This window comes from Lagopus leucura, unplaced genomic scaffold (assembly GCF_019238085.1).
Source record: "Lagopus leucura isolate 7727_CA_CO unplaced genomic scaffold, USGS_WTPT01 Super-Scaffold_100159, whole genome shotgun sequence".
NCBI classification, from domain to species: Eukaryota; Metazoa; Chordata; class Aves; order Galliformes; family Phasianidae; genus Lagopus; species Lagopus leucura.
The window spans coordinates 23,027,137-23,047,229 of NW_024962335.1; the positions used below are offsets into that span (position 1 = coordinate 23,027,137).

The 20,093-nt window shown below is 45.2% G+C and overlaps 1 protein-coding gene across 1 annotated transcript in view; it reads right to left on the reverse strand.

The window, feature by feature from the left end:
• Positions 1 to 17,484, reverse strand: part of CACNA2D4 (calcium voltage-gated channel auxiliary subunit alpha2delta 4) — a 114,508-nt gene extending 97,024 nt beyond the window's left edge. The window contains exons 1-6 of the mRNA XM_042889971.1: positions 17,396 to 17,484; positions 12,246 to 12,327; positions 5,883 to 5,999; positions 4,326 to 4,385; positions 2,593 to 2,755; positions 235 to 366 (exon numbers count right to left, since the gene is read on the reverse strand). Coding sequence (XP_042745905.1) covers positions 235 to 366; positions 2,593 to 2,755; positions 4,326 to 4,385; positions 5,883 to 5,999; positions 12,246 to 12,327; positions 17,396 to 17,484 — 643 coding nt within the window. The remainder of the gene's footprint in view (positions 1 to 234; positions 367 to 2,592; positions 2,756 to 4,325; positions 4,386 to 5,882; positions 6,000 to 12,245; positions 12,328 to 17,395) is intronic.
• Positions 17,485 to 20,093: the final 2,609 nt, after the last annotated feature.

The window sequence follows — 20,093 nt, forward strand, 5'->3', positions numbered from 1 at the left end:
GCTTCTCTGGGGCTTTAAGTGCAGCTGGGATTGACCTGGGGGCCAATCCGGGAAAGAAATAAGGCTTTATGCCCGCTATGGATGCTATTCCTTCAGCCTAAGGTAGCAGTGAGACTTTTGGTTCACCACACCTTGTCCTTCATGAGGACATGCTATCCCCATCCTGGGCTCTCACACAGCTCTGCTCCATCCTGCTCTGTGCTGAAAGACTTGGGCTGATGGCTGTGCTCTTACCTGGGTAGAGCCTGAAGAACCCTGTAGAACTGCCAAAGTACTGCCAGGTCAGCGTAGGATCCCTTTCAAAGTTATCCACAAAGACAGGGTTCAAGGCTTCTGACATGTAAACACCATTCAAGATGTCAGGATCTGCAGAGAAAAAGAATAGAAAATGAGCAAAAAAAGGAATGAGCAAAAAAAGGATATATAGGAGGGGAGACTCTCAGGCCTCACCCTCCTTCAGGATGCAGATTGGGATGGGAATGAAAATGACCCTGCAGGAGTACAGCCCTCTCCAAAGGTGTTTCTTCCTGATCTGCCCAAAATCATGTCTCTTCATCACAGTGCCTCACAATGACGGCTGTCCCCTCACCAGCACCTCTTCAGTAGAAGCAGTGGAGGGAGTAAAATGCATAGTTTAAGCCAGCTATGGAGGGCAGGTCATCCCTGGTACCTGGAGGTGTTCCCAGCTGGGCATTATCCCCATTTCTCTTACTCGCAGTTGGAAGAGGGCTCTGAGAGACTAGAGGTGATAAGCAAGTGAGCACAGACAGGCCTGAGCTGTTGTAAGCAATTGCTTACCACTAAGTGGAACAGCCTTTCTGCAGTGTTTAAATTTAGTCCCCATGATGCAATTTCCCAAGACAGAGGAGCCCTAGGTTTTACATGCTGTTTTTTGTCTCTCCACTTTTTCCTCACATTTTTCTTCCTTGCTTTCCCTCTCCTTCAGAAAGCTTGAGCTGTCCTCCCTTGCCCTCAGTCTCATCAGAACCAATAAAAAGTTGCAGATTTGTGTGAAGTCGTAGGAAGCAGTGTACATGCAGTGTCTGTGTTGAGTCATTGCCCCAGGGGACCAAACAGAGCAGCAGCAATAGAAGAAGGGAATTGCAGGAAAATGGTCACAACAGGATTAACAGTATTAATGTCAAACAGGATAGGAATTTGACCTACCACTTCTTGTTTAGTCATTTCAAAGTAGGGGCAAAATTTAACAGTGGCTCCCCAGTGATGGGATCAAAGTAGCTCATGCAGGAAAGGAACCAAAGGAGCTTTGGAGAGCAAAAGCTTGCTGAGCCCACTGTCATACATGACAGAAGGAGCAAATGCTGCCAGGCCTGCTCCTGAGAGGAGCCCCAGGTGTGGAAATGGTCTTCACCATCTCCTTCTCCTTATCCTGCTTGTTCTCCAGTTGCAGCAAGAGCAGCTGGATGCTTTTTGTCCAGTTGTACAGACAAGTAATCAGATAGTTGGGTATAGCATCGCTGCTGTCTCCGACAGAAGCCATTTGGCCACCTTTTCGTGTGCCACTGCAGCCAGCTCCCTGCCTCATGCTCAGCTGCAGCCAGCTCTGCTGGTGGCTTGATTGTATGCAAGTTTTTGTGTCTGGGGGTCTCAGACCAGATGAAATTAATTTAAAATCTGGCGAGAAATGAAACTCCTTCTATTGTCCCTCTAAATAATGTACCAGTTGTAAGCTCAGTCAACAGTGCCAGCCCCATCTGGTCCTGAGGCTTGTAAAAGAGCTCCATCTATGAAAGAAATAATGGATTTTTTGTTTGTTTCCCAAATGCATTCAACAGGAAGAACCAACTGGGTGCCAGGCAAGGAGCCAGTTCAAAGCATCTGTGTGTGTTGACCAAACACAGCAGCAAACTTAGGACAGTCACAACTAGATTCTAGCCAGCAGCTTCTGCAGTGTGTGCACTGTCTTGAAGACGGACTATTTCCTGGTGCATAGGTGGAATGGCATCAGTGTGCAAGGGAGAAAGGACAGACTGGGCTGAAATGAGGCTATATGAGCCTCAGGATCTTCCTGGTCTCCTGCAGCTACTAAAGTCTTATTGAGAAAAGCAAATAGCCCAGAACAGTCACGCTCCAGTAGTAGCTGTGAATTGTCAGCATCCCCCTTTGAGTGTGCTCACTGGGAATTAAGAGTGTCTCCATGAGTTGTTAGGCTCTCATAACCCAAAAATACTTGGGATCTATTTTCTCAGCTGAAATCAATGAGATCCTTGACACCTAAACATCTTGATAGATCAGACTCTTTGTGTAGAATAGCAATTGCCAATAAATCCACATCACATTTCATTTCATAGCATCTCTGGTTCTAGAGATGAATCTTACAGACTACACTGCCTACCTAAAATGAAGGACAGTGTATCACTTGGAGGCCTTCCAAGAGCAGATTACACCTGAGCCTTGTCACAGTGATAGACTGCAACATGGGCATAACTGTGTCTTCAGAAAATACCTTTCCAGACCTGGTTTGTTTGTTTGTTTTTCCTTTCCTCGTCCTTTATTCTGGTATTATTACTCCCATTTAGATTTCACACCATCCTACTAGGACTGAGAAAGTAAAGGCCAGCCATCCATTACCTTTGTTGTAGACATTCGTAGGGAGCTGGATATCACTGTATGTTGTGTTTACCAGCAGGTTATTGAAATGCTCATTTGGCTCCAGAATGAATTCATCTCCAAGCTCCACATAATTGTCATTTTCATCCTTCTCATTAATCAGGAGGGAGTTGTAGTAATCAAACTGTTAATGAAGATAATGAAAAAGACAATGACAGTACAGAGATCAGTACTACCTGAAAAAAATAATGTTCTTTCACCTATAAAAAAGAAGGGAAATCTGGAGAATGCAGGCTTCAGCTAGAATCAAGATGAGTACCAAATGACAGCCTCTACCAATGAAACGTGTCAAGCCGCCCAAATGATGGTTTCTGCCAGTTTCTTATTGGCAGGTTTCAAGCATAATCAAGCCAACTGCCAATGAGCCTCCTAAGAGCAAAGGGATGCAGTGTTAGATTCCCATGGTCACTCAGCAGCATTTGAGCTGCTGTCCAGAAAGGTGGAGTGTCTCACTGGGTCTGGCTCTCGGGTTTGCTACAGCATGCCTTTTCTGACCTTAGTTGCCCTGTCTCTACCACTGTCATGTACTCGAGTTAACTCCTGATGTACATTCAGATTGGATTATCCTCTCACTGTCACTCCAGGCAGCAGAAGCTCATCAAAAGCAAAGGACAAAGCAGAAGGTGCTCAAAGACAACACAAATCTCCCCTGTTAAGGCCCTCTGGGGATTTAGCAGCTGCCGACATGTTAGAATCTTCAGGATAGTCCTCCCTGTTGGATAACAGCCATTTTTAATGTGTTTTGTTCACTTTATCTGAGGCAAGAGGCCCTTTAAAGTCTTATTATGTTCAAGTACTATCAGTACTCAGAGGTGTGAACTGTGTGTGTGAATAAAGGGCCATGTGCCTTGATACTGCGAATGCAGCTGATGCAAGAAGTATGACTATAATGTGATTCTTAAACAAATGAGTAAGAGAGGCAAAACTGATATCTGGGTTGGTTTCATGAAGCGTTTTCAGTCCCTGCCTTTCCTAGCATTAACAGTAGCCTGCACTTCTGCTACGCACTCATTGCTTACAGTGTGGATAATGAACTTCAATAATCAGTTTGCACTCCAATTCCCTTCACCAGCAATAATCCCATTGCTTAGTTACAAACAGTTACTAAAGGAAAGCCAATTATCCAAATTGCATAGACAGAACCAAACTTTCATCCAACAGGAAGTATTGACAAGTATGTGTCTGCAAGCTGGAGAAAAGTCAGTGGCAGCTGGTGAGAAACTCTGCTCATTGGGATTAATAGTTTGCTACAGGTATTAATAACATTATGACCTTTGCAGCAGGACCCTCCCTGTTGCTCATATACCAATTTTTAGCTAATTTCCCAGGCAAGTAAACAGGGAAGCACCAGATAATTTGCACTAATGTGTCACATAATGACAATGCTGGTGTGCAATAAAGGTAAAACCTTTATTGTAACATCATGCAACCCAATGTCTTCCCAAACCCTTCTCATCCTAAAGAGACTAATCCCCTATGTGTTACTTAGGCTTGGGATCTGCCCAAGGAGTCGTGTTGATTTCTAGATGAGCTGAGTGTTCTGAAGACAAGGATACTCCTAACCTGGCTCCTAGATAGAGTGTCAGGTGTGCTGCACAAGGTGCTAGAGATGGGAGGTTACTGCTAGATCAGCCTGTTGCCTGGTCCTTATGAAGATATGCACCATATTTTGTCACTGACAGGGACCAGCTTACCTCCAGTGAGGAGTTGTACTCGTGGTTCAGATCTGCATCCTCTGCTGCTTCCACCAACCTCTAATGTAAACAGAAAAAGAAAGACAAGAGAGGCTGTGGGAAGTCCCCAGAAGCTTTTCCACCACCAACAGGCACTCATATAATGAGAATATATGTGACTGCCCCCTTCACTACAACAAAGACACAGGGCTGCAAACACTCCCTGTCCTCTGCTGTCATCCCATGCTGCAGCTTTATGACTTGGAAGTTATAGTCACATCTTTTATTGCTGAGTGCATTTACACCTGCTTACTCTGGAGTCCCTAACAGCCTCTCAAAGAGTCTCAGTCATTGTAGGACATGTACACACAAATAGAAACATATTCATTTAGACGAAAAACAGATATATTTCATTTTCCATGAACCCTTTCAAAAAGCCATGGGAAAGGCATTTTGGACCCAGACTTATGTCAGTAACTTGTCAAAAGAAAAGGAGTCTCAGACTGCCATTGTTGCTGAGAAAAAAGACTGTAACTTGGTTTCGTAAAGGACTCCGTGATGCTATGGCTGTTTATGAGATCTGACCATTTATGGTGCCAATATCATCACTAGCATTCTCCAATATGATGCTTCAGGGCACTAATTCTCACTTCACATGCAGACTGGGAAGGAATCCAGATAAGAATGCACATGTTTTCAGAGTTGCACAATTAGTGACAGTTTCAGCAAAGATACTTCGTGCTCCTTCACAAAGGGTAAGGCAATCCAAATGCTGGAAAGGTCTGGCTGTGAATTTAACATTATGAGCCAAAGCCCTGGATCTAAATATGTCCACATTTCACTTCAAGATTCAAATGATGTGTTTCTGAATGGCTTTTCCACATTAGATGTCTTAAACAGTCAAGGCTCTGTGACTACAGAAATATGCTTTGTATAGTGTGTAAATATAAGGGAATATGATAGATCCTTAGATGTGAGAGAGGCCATAATGATTACCTGCTCTCCTCATCTACAACAAAGCAACATCTGAAGCCCATTTGCCACCTACTCCACATTTCCCCTTGTACACTGAAAACCCAAGTGTTTTACTTGAAGCTCCTGCTCAGGGGCTGCAGGAATTTCCCCTGAGCTACACACAGCTGAAACAAGCTACTATAGTCTTCAGTGGCCAGAGGGTATCATGCAAGGGTGAACTTTATTTTCAGTTATCAGAGGCATCATGCAAGGATGAACTTTATTTTCACTTATCAGAGGCTTTTCCCTTTCTTCTAACAGCTATAGAATTAAACACCTTAAAGGAGAAAAGTGTTAATTCCCTTATATTTATTCCCAGACTTTGTTTTTGTCTTATTTCTTACTCTGGGCTGACAGAGCAGCCAGCATTCCCCTGTCTGAACGCCCACATCCTCCCACCAGTGTCTACTCAAAGCTCAGAGAAGCCAGCTGCTCTGCTCAGCAAGGGAGTCCTCACACAACCCCTGTGCCCATGTACCCCTGGTGCAGGCAGAGGGAGGCCAGCACTGGCTGCTTTGGAGCCACTGGGAGGGGACTTCTTTCCCACAGCGCCCATGGTCATACCTCAACAGCTTCCACCTTCCTGCGGAGCATGCTTTCCATCTGCTCTGAGAACTTCTTTACAAGCTCCAGGCCATCCACCTCTTTGATCTTCAGGGTTGGCTCCACGTCTTTGTATTTCTGCCCAAGGGAAAGCAGAAAACCCTGCTGAGCGGGAGGCCCTTAAGGAAGGGTGAAACTATTACTGCTAGCTGGACACTGTTGCTGGTGACGAAAGATGTATTGAAAGAACCACCACAATTTACCTTCTTCTCCCATTTTTGTGTTTCTTCCCTTTTTACTCTGTAATTCGTGCACATGCAGATCCCTGACCAGAACCTGAAGCGCTAAGTAAAAGCAAACAATCCAATTATGAGCTTGTGGCTGCTTAAAAAGACAATATACCTAGGAATTATCAGCATAGCTCCCTCTAATGCAAACATTAAAAGCCTGGGAACACTTCTGAACTGGGTAATTGTCCAATCTTTATTTCTCCTTTTCAAAAAAAGTCCCAAAGCTAACAAACAGATAAGCTGAAAGAAAAGGGAAAATCAAGCAAAAAACACAATTTGATTAATGATAAACAGTTTGGTGGAAGGGCACAAATTGAGTTTCCCCCATCATCATATCTCTCTTTAGAACAAACACATCCCCTCCATTCTCATACAGTCATTAAGGTTGGAAAAGACCACTGAGAATTTCTGGTCCAACTGCTGACCCACCACCACCATGCCCCCTGACCACGTCCCTCAGGGCCATATCCAGATGGTTCTTAAACACTTCAGGGGATGGTGACTCCACCACTGCTCCATGGGCAGCCTGTTACAGTGACTCACCACTCTTTCTGAGAAGTAATGTTTCCTAATATCCAACCTGAACCTTCCCTGCCACAGTTTAAGACTATCCCTCTCATCCCCCCTCACCATAATTTCCTGTCAGGGAGCTATAGAGGATGACGAGATCTTCCCTGAGTCTCCTCTTCTTCAGATTGAACAATCCCAGTTCCCTCAGCTGCCCCCATAAGACCCATGCTCCATATCATAGCTCCACTGCCCTTCTCTGGATACACTCCAGAGCCTAAATGTTCTTCTTGCAGAGAGGGGCTCAAAACTGAACACAGTACTTGAAGTGCAGCTTCACCAGTGCTGAATACAGAGGGATGATCACCTCCCTAGTAGTTCTGCTGGCTGCACTATTTTTTATACAAGCCAGGTTGCCTGGTAGCACACTGGCTACCTGGGCACACTGCTGGCTCATGTTCAGCCAGCTGTTAACTAACACCCTCAGATCCTTTTCCTCCTCTTACAGATTTCCAGTCACTCTGACCCAAACCTATAGCACTGCATGAGTTTGTTTGTGATCCAAGTGCAGGACTTGGCACTTGGTCTTGTTAAAGCTCATACAAGCTTCATGTTGTGTTGGCACCACAGCAGCAATCTCACTAAGGATGTGCTCTTTTTGCAAGTACAATACGAGGAAGTGAAAAGAATGAGAAGATGGCAGAAGCTTTAGTGGCACTTTTAAACTAGAAGCAAGTGGTGGGGAAAGGACTTTGCATATCTTGGGGGTGAGTGGGCACAGCTCCTTTTGTTCAAGCTGACCACTTGGGAAGGCAAACAAGCGCAGGCAGAGTAAGAAATGCCCTGGAGGCTGAGGCGGTCAAACAGAAATAGCAGCAGCAACCAGTCTGCAGCAGGCATGGCGGGGAGGCTGCTAGTTCTGTCTGCCGTGATTAACAGCAAGGGTTTTACTGGATTAAAAATGCCTCGCATTCCCTCTGCTGCAGCTGATAGCTGGGGCAGTGGTGGATGAGGAGGAGGAGGAGGAGGAGGTCAGGTCGAGCGGAGAGGTTGGCATAACCACACTGCTGAAAGAGGGAGGTTCAGCAGCCCCAGAGGGAGGGCTCTGGCTGATGACCAGCCTGCAGCACGCACCCAGCTGGTGCCTGCCCCATTTAGCTCCATGTCATGATTTCAGCAGGAGGGAGGTGATCTCTGCTACGGTTTAATCAGGCCTTCCTCGGGGGGAGGAGACTAATCTCTCCTGGGAGAGCAGTGATGGGGAGAGAATGCACTAGCACAGCCATCATACACTTCAGAAAGTGACCTGCCAGCAGCTACCTTGGGTCGCTCCTTAGATTAAGAAAAGCAGGGTTCATTACCTCTCAATTATTTTTAGTGTGCTTTAAACACATTGAAAAGTGGAGGTTAACAATATAATATAATCACAAGCTAACTCAAGCAGCCTGCTAATATCATACACATCTCAGCCTTGGGAACTAGCCAGTGCTGGGAAGATGTGGCAAATTTTTTGCAAAATTTCAATTAGCTATTGTGAGGAATAAATGGGGTTTGAGCTCAGATCCCCCTTGAGCTTTTCTCTTACAAACAATCCATAAAACCATTTTGTATCTGTATTCCTGCCACTAAAGGCTCCTGCTATTAAGGAATATTCACTGCAAGGCTTCCCAGAGGTAGGCAACAGGTTTGTACCTTTAATTTCAGTATTGTTACCAGATTCCATGGCACAAAGAACATGGTAATTGCCATCACTGGTACTTGTTGCCAACTAAGATTAACTGCTGCAACACAAGTTCAGGTTATCAAATCATTATATTTTCCAACATGGGAATCAGCTATAGGCTTGGGAGAATGAGCTGCAGTCAGCTGATGTTGAGAAGGCACCAAATAGGTAATTGAAATAACACATTCTTTCACATTTCTCTGGTGCTTCACTCCCTGAAATAGCAGGGACAATTCATTAAGATTCTCCTTCTGTGAGGGTGGCAAATTGAAAGCGGAAGATCTAGAATTCAGTACCTAAAGTTTTAACTGTGAACAGAGACATGTCACCAAATATATTTTCTTGTTCCCACCTTCTTAAAATTAAGCCCATTGAAGTATGTAGTGTTGCATTACTCACCGCTAGTGAAACTATATTAAGGGTGTGAAAGACATTGCTTTCATCTTCATCCAGAAACATGTCTTGATTGAACTTATTTTTCTGTTCTCTGCTTTGTAGTTACCTGCATTGCTTTATAGTAATCACACATCTGGAACAAAGTCTTGCTGTCCTTTCTAAGCTCTATCTACCAAGGAAGGCAACTGTCACCTCAGCTTCAGAAGGAAGCAAGAGGAATTCCCAGAAACGTCTATATCATGCTAATGTAGCACAGGAAAAAATAAATTCTGGGTCTGCTGAGATTGATTAGTGTTTGCCTCGCTCAGAGGCAAGCTGAGCTCTGGGGAGAAGCCTAAAACCACACAAGGACCTCCCAGCATGGCTGCAGCTGGTGGCCCCAGGCCCTAGACAACAGCTGCAGCAGGGCCATTGCCAGCAGACATAACAAGCCAAAGGTTAAAGCTGTGGGAGATGCTACTGTCCTCCTACTCAGCCTCCCACATCATCACTTGACCCCAGCTATGTTGCTGTCATCTCTCCTAGACCCTAGCCAGTGTTTTGGTGTAGATCCATCAGCAAGCCAGGTTCACATACCAGACTGGTACATGAGCTTCTCTTGACCTCTACTGCATAATGTCCAAGTGAATATGAATGCTTCAGCCATCAAATCAAAACAACTCCTAAGCTTTTGTTTCTCTGAGGTTAAATTTGGTAGCATCCTGGCTGCTTGAGACCAAGAGCCACCTGGGACTTTCTCAAAGCTGTTTGGTCCAGGATGAGAGCCTGCCCTTCCAAAACCAAAGGATATCTACTGCCTCACCAGTTCTCCAGAAGCAATAAAGCCTGGTGGGAAATAGAAGATCTGGGTTTGCAATATAGTATTTAGTTTCTTCTGGAGGGAAACAAAAAAAAATCCAAAGAAATCCAAGCAAACTAAGCCCAGAAGAAAATTTATGCTAAGTAAGGAGAAGGTGCAAAAACATGCAAAACATTCAGATAACGAAGGAATTACAGGTCTCAGAACAATAAACTAGCTGTTTTAATATACTACCTATTAGTCACAGGGGAAACATGAAATCAAATTTGGAAGGTGCAGTTGTCTCCATATTTTCTCAAAGAGAAAATGCCCATTGACTTAAAAAAGCCCCGAGGACACAATTGTTGGCTCTCTGCATTGCGCTCCCCACCCTTGTACCTAGAGAATCTCTTGCACAAAGAGAAATATTTTATATGAACAAGAGGCAGTGGTCCCAGATGAGAGAGGTAACTGGGGAGCACGCACATTTTTATCTCTAGGGCACATTTGGCTCCTCTGGCCAGGCTGCCTTGCACTCTTTGCACTGGGGCAGCAATCTCCATGAAGCCACTTGGAGTCTGAAGCCACTTAGGTACTGATGCATGAGGCATGAACATTTTGCCTGTTAGCAAGAAGTTAGTCTGCAGCACTGTGTTAGGGACTAAGGGAAGACCTACAGAACTGTCCCTGCTTTGGGAAGTGTGAGAAGGTGTCCAACTCTGTGCTTGATTAGGTTGTTAGAAGGACTGAAGATGCCTTGACAACCCTCAACATGAATTCTAGAATGGATTTTGCTACATTGGGCCTCTTCTTCATCCGTTCTTTTCTCTCACAATGAACTATACTAAAAGCCAACAGAGCTGTGAATTTTTATTTGAGATGGTTGCTGTGACTCCTAGTCTTACTAGCATCTACAGGTCTCGTACAACCCCTACACCAAAGAGATCAAGATCCTGAGTGACAAAGTAAACAGTGTGAACAGAGGGAGGTGAAATGATCCTCTGCAACACCTTCATGAAACCAACAAAGCACAGCTATTTTGGAACCCGCTTAAGGATCATGGCTGCTATCCTTGACCTCCACCATTGATTTGTAATGACATTGGCATTTCCAAGCTATACCCTGTCCTCTGAAGTCCCACTGACTTTTGAACCTTAAGGAGTGTAAACCCCCTAATCTGCTAGCACTCTGCTAGGGCTGGGGCAGGTTGACAGTGTTGGAGCAGCATGGAGAAGACAGTGACAGCAACAGTTCTTGACACTATAAAGTAGCACCCTTAACATATTAAAAAAAAATAAATCTACAGTCTGCAGACTTCTTATTGGACATCAAATACCTACACAGCACCAGACACAGATGACTATTTGATAGCCTTATTTTGGGTGTGCACTGTCCTCTGGTGACTGGATGTCCACTCAAACTGCTGTAGCTTTGCTGTCACTTTGACTCTAGCACTACTGCTTGAGGACATCATGCAATTGAATCCTCAAAATTGCTAAAATGCAAACTTTTGCCTATATCTGCTGAAAATTATTTATTGTACAGTGACACATTCCTTCTAAGAAGGACTGATAATCATCATGTATCTTTGGCAAATACTAAAGGCCTTTCTCAGGAAAGCCTAGTGAAGACTTTCCCTTTCTCCAGATGTAGGGCTCATTAGCACCTAGATTTTATCTATCTATCTATCTATCTATCTATCTATCTATCTATCTATCTATTTATTTTTGCACTGGGATGTGGGTGTTACTAAAGGACAAAAAACAGTCACCCAAAGGCACTAATAGACAGTGCATGGCTTGTGTTGAAGAGAAGAACCAGAGAAAGAAATGAAAAGAAACCGGCTGGCCACATGAGATTGAGCAGGGAACATATCCCCTCGGATGTGCTCAGCAGCCATCAGGCCCCCTGACTAGTAATTAGGAGGGGATGGTTAGTACAGCCCTGCTGCAGCAGTGTGCAGAGATCAAAGATCAGAACAGGAGCAGCCATTCACCTCTGACTTTAGTGATCAAACACTACAGGGCAAATTCTATATGAGTGTAAATGGGAAAAATTATTTTAAGTCCCTAGAGCTGCATCCTTTAATGTTGGCAGAGAGCTTAGTGGAGAGATCCTTATTCTTCAGGAAGATCATAGCTTCCAGGACACCTGCCTCAGAGACCCTGTCCAAACGATGATTTTAAAGGCAATTCAAATGCAAGGAAAGTGCCTTGAAGAGTTACTGGAGGAATACAAATGAGGAGGCAGAAATAAACAAAAGCACCAGCTGGAGAGCTGCGGGAGGGCACTGTGGGGTGATGACAAACAGATGAGCGATGTGCACACGAGGCGGGGACTGATGTGCACTTATAGAGGACTGAAGGGTTAGCATAAAAGAGAGTGAAATAATGAGAGGGTGAACTTGAGGAGTACTGCTAAAGTGCATTTATTTTTTTTTCAACTGGACATTTTTGTGGCATTTGGCCATGGCTAAGGAAAGTAGGGAAGATGTGGATCACCCTCTGCAGTTTGGCATAGCCATGAGAGATTACTATTCTCATGGATATGAACTCACATGGTTTTGAAAGTTGACTGGAGACCTGTGTACTTGCCTTCTTCCACCCCGGGTTTTCAGTGGAGGGGGAAGGGTGGAAGGCTATGTGGGGAGTGGGTGCAAGGCCAGGGGGATCCTCACAGTTTTAACCTACCTTTTGCAATAGGAGAGAGCCTGAATACTTGGTCACAATTGAGTACAACTCACCACCAAAGACATCTGCCCAAGACTTAACCCTAAAAAGAAAAAAAAAAGGGAAAATCAGTACTAATAATTCAGAGGTAGTAAATTACTTACTTCTTTTTACAATGAAAACTCCATTTTTCTAAGTATGAAGCTCCTCATATTTCTCAAACTTGTAGAATGGCAATAGTAATGCTTTCTTGCCAAGCAGTTAGCAAGACAAGCAGTAAGGAAGGTGAAAAACACTGATAAGCAGGACATTTGTCAGCAAGGAGTATCAGTGAATGCTGGCCCTGGTCACTGCCTGTTGATTCCAAGTGGAATTTGTCTCAACTCCCTTTTGAGGTGTGAAAGTCGTTTGTTTGGTCTTAGACATCATCTGGTTTCCTCTACTGTTAGTAAAGCAAAATAAATAGTTCTCTGGAGAGACTTGTCTTCACTGATTACAGACAGAGCCTAGAGTGAAGGGCTCACATCAAGGCTGCTGAGCAGATATAAGTATCAGAGTTGAAAGAAATTGTCAGGACTCACCACTGGATTCAGTTCCCAGAGCTGTGTGGGGTAGAGACTAATGAGCCAGATGAATGTACTGCTCTTAGAGGAGGTACTACAGCTTCATAATGCCGGGGAAGATTATGCACTTCCTCCTTGTAAAACACTACTCACATTTGTGCCATCCTGTAAATAACTGATGATAGCAATTCCACATGGAGAACATAAGGATGTTGAAGAGCAGCCTGAACACTGAGCCATTCAAATGAAAATAGATGGCTCTCATAATTGACAGAGCACTTCATCAGAAATCTGTTACATGATTCACATTAGGCAGTTCCACCTACATGCAGTTCCTTCAGCAAGGATTCACTTAGGAGAGATTTATTTAATGGAATAAATGGGCCTTCACTTACTAGCATGCACTACTTATTTATGGGCTGCAGCCTTACCTGGGGCTCTCAGTAGGTACCTCCCAGCCCTCAGCAGGCTTCAATCCCAAGTCCTGATTGCTCAGCACATTGCACCACTGTTAAGGCAGGGTAATACACTGACAAAAAGATGAACACAGGAGCAAAGGCAGCACAGCAATGGTGGAATAACCACAACAACTAACTTTAGCCTAGGAAGCCTGTCTGTTAGTCTCTCCTATTGTAAATGCAGGCAGACATGAGGGATGATTTGAAGCCACTGCAAAACTTCTGCCCTGAACAGTACCCCTCCTCAGTGCCTATGAAGGAGGCACAATGTGAGCAAGTGCCCTTTGCAACTACTCCTCGATTGCGAACAAGGCACTCATTTCCATCTGCTGTAAGCCAGCACCAGCTGAAATCAGTAAGTACAGCTACATTGTTTGGACACTGTGGCCTATGTCTTATTTTGACAGGCAGATTTTATCTCTTCATTTCATTCTTAGAGCAAAAAGACCACAGGTACCTGGTAGGAGGCTACGATTTACTGCTGCAGTTCAGTTATTCTAGCAATTTCTAAAGAAAAGAGAAGAAGACACAAAGAGAGATGAGTCCCTCCTGGATTGCTTTCCTGACTGTTGTAGTGATTAACTTATTGCCTGAATATCTATGAACCTGTATTTAACTTGACACAGCAGCTAGTTTCATAGTTCTTTTTTTGGTGTGAGATGTTCTGTGCTGACATTAACTAATACTCTCTAGATCTCACCTTCCACTGAAGAAAGAAAGAGCTTAAGCATGAAGTTTGGAATAGTGATTTTTACCCTATTTTTCTAAATAAAATAAATCAGAGGCATGTCATCCTACACTTTCTGTTTTGTGCTGTGTCTGTGGCCATGCATGTGACATTCTTCCTATCTCTTCTTGTAATTTTTCTATTCCACAGGGTACAAGAGTCGGAGATATTAAGTTCAGACCAGTGGGTGTAGTTGGACAACTTCAGCAGAACGATGCTGCTATTGAGACGATGGGTCTGCAATATGAGCTTAGCAATTACTGGTTGGTAGAGAAGCCAACCACAGGGCTTCGTGGAAAACCCTGCCTCAGTGCTCAGGGAGCTGCTGGGTTGTAAAACTCTGAAGCCACGTGATTATGTGGGATTCTCAGCTTTCATAGAAACGGGAAAAAGGAAGTTCATTTTTTAGCCTTTGAGGCCATGGTAAAAGAAGCCTAAACACATGAATGTTGAAACATCCAGTAACAGCATAACTTAGGGGAAAGAATGCATTGGGATTTATGCATTTTCACAGTTCCTAAGCCTGTCCCAGAGGTGCTGAGTGTTGGCCTCAAGCTGCACACTACGGCCAAGTCTGAGCTGCCCTTCCTGTTGGGGGCTCATGTTCTGCTGATCCGCATGGCAAAACCCACAATGTGAGGGACAGGCAACAGTAAGAGGAGGAGCAAAGGGAGAAGGATGAGCAAGGCGGAGAGGGCCAGCACCTGGAGTGTGGGAGCTGGGAAACCCAGAGGAAAGAAAGAAAAGAGAGGAAAAAGAGGAAAGAGCGGAAAGAGAGGCTCTATGTGACAGGGCTGATGAGTGGGGAATTAAAATACATGGTGCTGTTTCATGGGGGATGAAGAAAATGCATAGGGGTGGTTACGGCAGGAGCCTGTTCCAGGTTGAATTTCACCTTTCCCCACAGAAGTTCTAACATTTCTGGCACCCCAACAAAGAGAGGCTGAGAAGCCAGCCCAAACACTCAGTGCCCTTGCAGCTCAAGAAATCCTGTGCTATGGCCAGCTTATAAATCAAGTGGAGGCCAGGAGAAAAGGGCAGGTGGTTTCTGTGCTGGATCTGTATCCCAGAAGCTAGCAATGTGCTTAGCAGATTTTTGCACTGCTGGAATTAAAGCCAGCAAAGAGGTAAGTCGGTGATGAGCCGAGGGCAGTGCTGACTCTGGGGAGGCATGACTCTGGGGGCAGAAGAGGGTAACTAAGTTTTGTGTCACTTCCAGTGATCAAACCCAGCTGGTGCTTAAAAGCTTTTGGGTTTGTGTCCCCAAAATGTCCTCATGCAATCTGTGGAGCAGCTCCATTTTCTACTGATTTACTTTCTTTTCTCCTCTGGCCAATGTCTTCCTCTCCTGAAATTATATTTGAAAAGGGCAACTTTTGTGTTGCAGTCAAATTCATGAGTGGATTTGAAACACAAGGGATTAATTCAGCTGTTGGTCTGGTTTTGGCACCACAGGAGAAAAGCTCTTTTTCTATTGTTTATTCTTTATTCTTGTATATGAACAAGTTCCAAATTGTGCAAAGTGACGCAACCATTTTCTCAGTAGTAAAGGGCTATTACATTATAACCACACGCATCAGAAAAGGATTTGGCCAGAGATTGCCTGCCTGTAATCCCTGCACTTGTATTCAGTGGTGAAAACAGCAGAAAGGACAGGCTGTCTTCTTAATGCCACCGATTTCAAGGCCAAAAGGTATTTCCATGCAGCATTCACTCTGGACACAGAGAGTCAATTTTATTTTGCATAGCCTGAAGCTGTTAGGGGTTGAATTTTATTCTACAATAGAGGTTTAATTCTATTTTTGAGGTTGAACTCTAATTTTATTTTACAATAGAGGTTGAAATTTATCTGATGGAGCTAAGAGAACAGGGGAACAATTTTAGGGAGAAACCGCCTCTTTTGCTGGGAAGTTCCGTTCAGCTGGATTTGTGAAGTCCCATAGAATCATAGAATGCTTACAGTTGGAAGGGACCTTTAAAGGCCATCTAGTCCAAGCCCCCTGCAATGAACAGGGACACCACAGGTAGATCAGGTTGCCCACGGCCTGATCCAACCTGACGTTGGTTGTCTCCAGGAATAGGGCATCAATCACTAGGCAACCTCTTCCAGTGCCTCACCCCACTCACTGTAAAATATTTTTTCCCTATATCTAACCTAAATCTACCCATCTCTATTGCTATTAAAGAGCATAGGGACACTGCTGCAGTTCAAAGGGAGCGAAATCACCCATGGAGACAAATGGGCTGTGCAGATGTGTGAAGTGGGCCGGCATCACTCTGTGTGGCCTCTGTGTCTTTTCTGTGGCACAGCATCAGGAGCACTTTGCTGGCATAGGGTTTGGTGCATGAAACCCTGGTGGCAAAACATCCTGGAGCCCCCTGCGTGAAGTCAGTGCCATGCTTTGTAATCACAGAATCATAGATAGCCTTACTTAGGTTGGAAGGCACCTTACAGATCATCCAGTTCCAACAATCAGGAGGGCTGTGTTGGTGAGCATATCTGCAAGGGACCTGATGGCACTTTTTGAATGCAAAACACCTTCTCATTCTCAGCAAAAGGCACGAGATGACTTCGGTTGGTCTAGCAGACAAACTTGACAGCAGCACTGTCCCCTCCACACACTAACTACTCCCCTACACTAATCATCCCAGCCCCAGAGCTGCTGCCCCACCAATTCTCCTACAGACATTTTTAATCCTGACAGGATTTAACTTGCCTAAGTCAGCTTAACAAGGTGAGGCTTTCACAAGCTTGGCCTGCCAGGCACTCTGAGCCTCCTGGTGGACACCAAGGCAGAGCAGAGCATGTGATTCAAGGAGCTGTGGGCCCCATCCTCCGCTCAAATTCCCCTGCTGACATCCACATGGAATAAATACAAGTGTGCATAAGCACATCCTTGCTTTTATCAGCTTCCAGTGCACTTGGCTAGTGCTGCTGATCTATAAGTAAAAGCAGCAGCAGTCTCGCTTTTATGCTGAGAGACAAGCCCTCACCCAACCACCCATCTCCTGTGACTCCTGAGGCTGGGTTCTGGCCACAGCTATACCTGTAGACTGCAAAGCAGCACTCATGAAAGCAGCCCTGAGCAAGGGCTTTGGGCTTGCCTACGTTTGCCTCCATGGCTGTATCACCGCAACTTGCACCTGCGCTGAGATGAAGGTGTCCATCAGCTTGTTTTGCCTTCCACATCCTGGAGCATTAGTGGCTGTCCAGGTGCTTAACTAGAGCAGATGGGTGTCACTGCCCTGCGTAGCGAGTGGGGAAAATGAGGCTTCAACAGCAGTGCTAGTGCTGGGAGCTGAAGTTGTGGCTCCTGTCCTGTGTCCTTGCCAGCATCCATCACCACTGCTATTCGCATCACCTGGAGGGAATGCCATCCCCCTCCCACCCCACCCCACCTCAAAATGAGAGGAAGCACTCACGTCTCCAGCGGTATCTTGGTCTGGAGCTGGGCGGCGGGCAGGAGGCAGAGGAAGCTGAGCAGCAGCAGCGGGATGGCTCCACGGTCCATTCTCCATGTGCCAATCATCAGCGAGGGGCCCGGCCGGCGGGATGTGCGGGATCCATGCCATTCCTGCTGCCCTGCGGGGGTCCCTGTGCAGCCCCCGCCATGCTGCTGGCCCTGTGCCCCAAGCAATGGCTGCGCCAGGAGGCAGCTCTGTGCCCCGAGCTGCAGCGGCTACGTAATCCCCCGGCAGCCCCTTAATCCCCTGGCCAAGCAGCAGCAGCCACAGATTTAGGGAAGTGGAGTGGGATAAAATCACCAGGGATTACTCTGATTCCTGAAGACGGGTTTCAGCTTCTCCAGCCGGAGGTCAGGCCGGCCTGATTTAAAGGGTTCACGGCTGCGGGACCAAAAAAGCCCCCCGACCTTTGATCTCACCCACCCATAGCGTGGGATGCTGGGTACCCACTCTGGCACTATCACTTTGGGGTACAAGTGCTGTGTGCGGTTGAAATGTCCAGACACCTCATGCAGGAGAGATGAAAGGGATGGGCAGTCAGAAGGACTACCCATTACCTGATCTCCTCCTCATGTGAGTGATGCTTTGTTAATAGCTGAACCTCTCAGTTTGGGAAAGATTCAATTGAGATTGCCATCCCCTAATCAGTGTCTGGAGACCAATGAATCAAAGGAAGCCAATGGCTGAACGTGAAGAGCAGCAGCGAGCAGCAAAGTGCACAGTCAGATGAGGGGCACGCTTTGAAAGCTCATTATCGTTGTGAGGAGTATGAATTATAAATAACTGTAGATATAGCAGTGGAAAGATATAAATGAGCAGAGTGACCTGTTGAGCAGCCTGACTCTGCGGCTATGAGTTAACCCACTCTTAGAATAACTTCCATCATCTTCTTCACGTTTAAAATGGTTTGTTTTCTATAAAATGCAAAGCCACAATAGATCATTAGGTTTTTCATAAGAATGTGAGGGGGCAAAGTGACTTCAAACAACTGAAGTAAAATCAAAGCACGTATTATAGATGTGCTGCTGAATGAAGTGTTGGTGCCACATGTTAAATGGGACAATAGAAGTGGCAGAGAAAATACAGATAAGGGAATTAAAGGGTGATACATGGAATGGAGGTTAAATTGTGTGATGCAGAGACTGAAAACTCAGGCTGAGCAATTAAGTCATTACAGAGCTGACTCACCTCAGGATAGGCTGGTTTCTGCATTTACTGCAATCTTTACTCCAAACCAAATGTCTTTTAAGTTATGATCCTATTCAAGCAGATGGTGGGTCTGACAGGGCTGAAATTTCCAGATGACATTCTTAAATCTGTGCTGTGCAAAGGGTTACACAGGAAGGTTGAAATGACTCTTTGAGACTTTAAAATCTACAAAAAAAAAAAAATCAATTTCTGCACATATAAACTCACACTCTTGTGACAGTGCCTTTGGGGTACCACATGGCTGTACAGCAAATGGCACTGTTAGCAGTTGAAGGTAACAGGTGGACAGGTCTAGATCATACCAGTACCTTTCTTAAACGGCCAAAACGTGCCATGGGGGCTCTCACCCTGACAAGGAGTCAGCACAGGTCTGGACTGCCCCAAGATGACTCTTTTGGTGAGCATAGCATGGAGAAATATCTTCCTCCAGCAACTACTCTCTGCAGACAAGGGGTGTAATATATTGCCTGTGAGAATAGATGGAGCTGATCACTCTTCCCCAGACTAAGAAGATGGTGCTGGCACCAGGGATCATGGGGTCAGACAGCTGCTGCTTCCTTTTCCTCCTCCTCTCTCTGCATCCTGAAAAGAGGAGAATGTTGTTCTAACAGGGACCACAAAGTCTGATCATCAAGGTCTCATTTCTCATTTACCAAGATTAAAAATGAGGGGTAGAGTACAGGCCTGCCAGGATACTTGTCTGGATACTTCAGGAAGGAGACAATGAAAGTTCACATTCTGAAAAAAAATCTGAGTGCAAGCTGAAGGCAGGAGAATCAGGGTTACATACAACATTTTCTCTCTACTTTGCAGGGAGCCATAAGCAAAGAGTTATTGTAAGTGATTTTGCAGCATCTTTGTGCTAGCCTTTCCAGTCATTGTGTGCTATTTGCAGCGGGGACCCACTGTAATCCAGATGGGTTTGGAAAGAGTCCTGCTCTGTGTTGAGCAAATCCTGAAACACCCGTAGAAAAGGCAATGAGATGCAGCAACACACTAAAAGGGGAGACCCAAATCCCTTTATTTGGATTGATCTTGTTTAATGGATATCACCTGACAGGTATACCTCACTTAACCCCTTAATGACCCAAAGTTGCAAGGGAAGGGAATTCAAAGATGAAATGAAAACAACAAAGAAAACTGGAAAACATCAGGTGCCTAGAGAGCCCTTAATGGGATTATTGTGTGTGGAGGTGCTTCTGCAGAGCTCAGCACTGTACTGTGTGAGCACAGCTGAGGCACAGAAAGGAGATAAATGACAGCAGGTCTCCTTGGGGAAGAAGAAAATGAGTCCTATGAGAAAGAATGAGAGAAAATCCTTAATGAAGTGTGAGCATCTGAGGAGGGTTGCAAGAGACATGGGGGCAGAGAGAGGAGCAAGTTAGAGATACATTTGCTAGACCATGAGGCAATAAAAAGTGCCAGTGTGATTTTGTGCTGTGTTCAT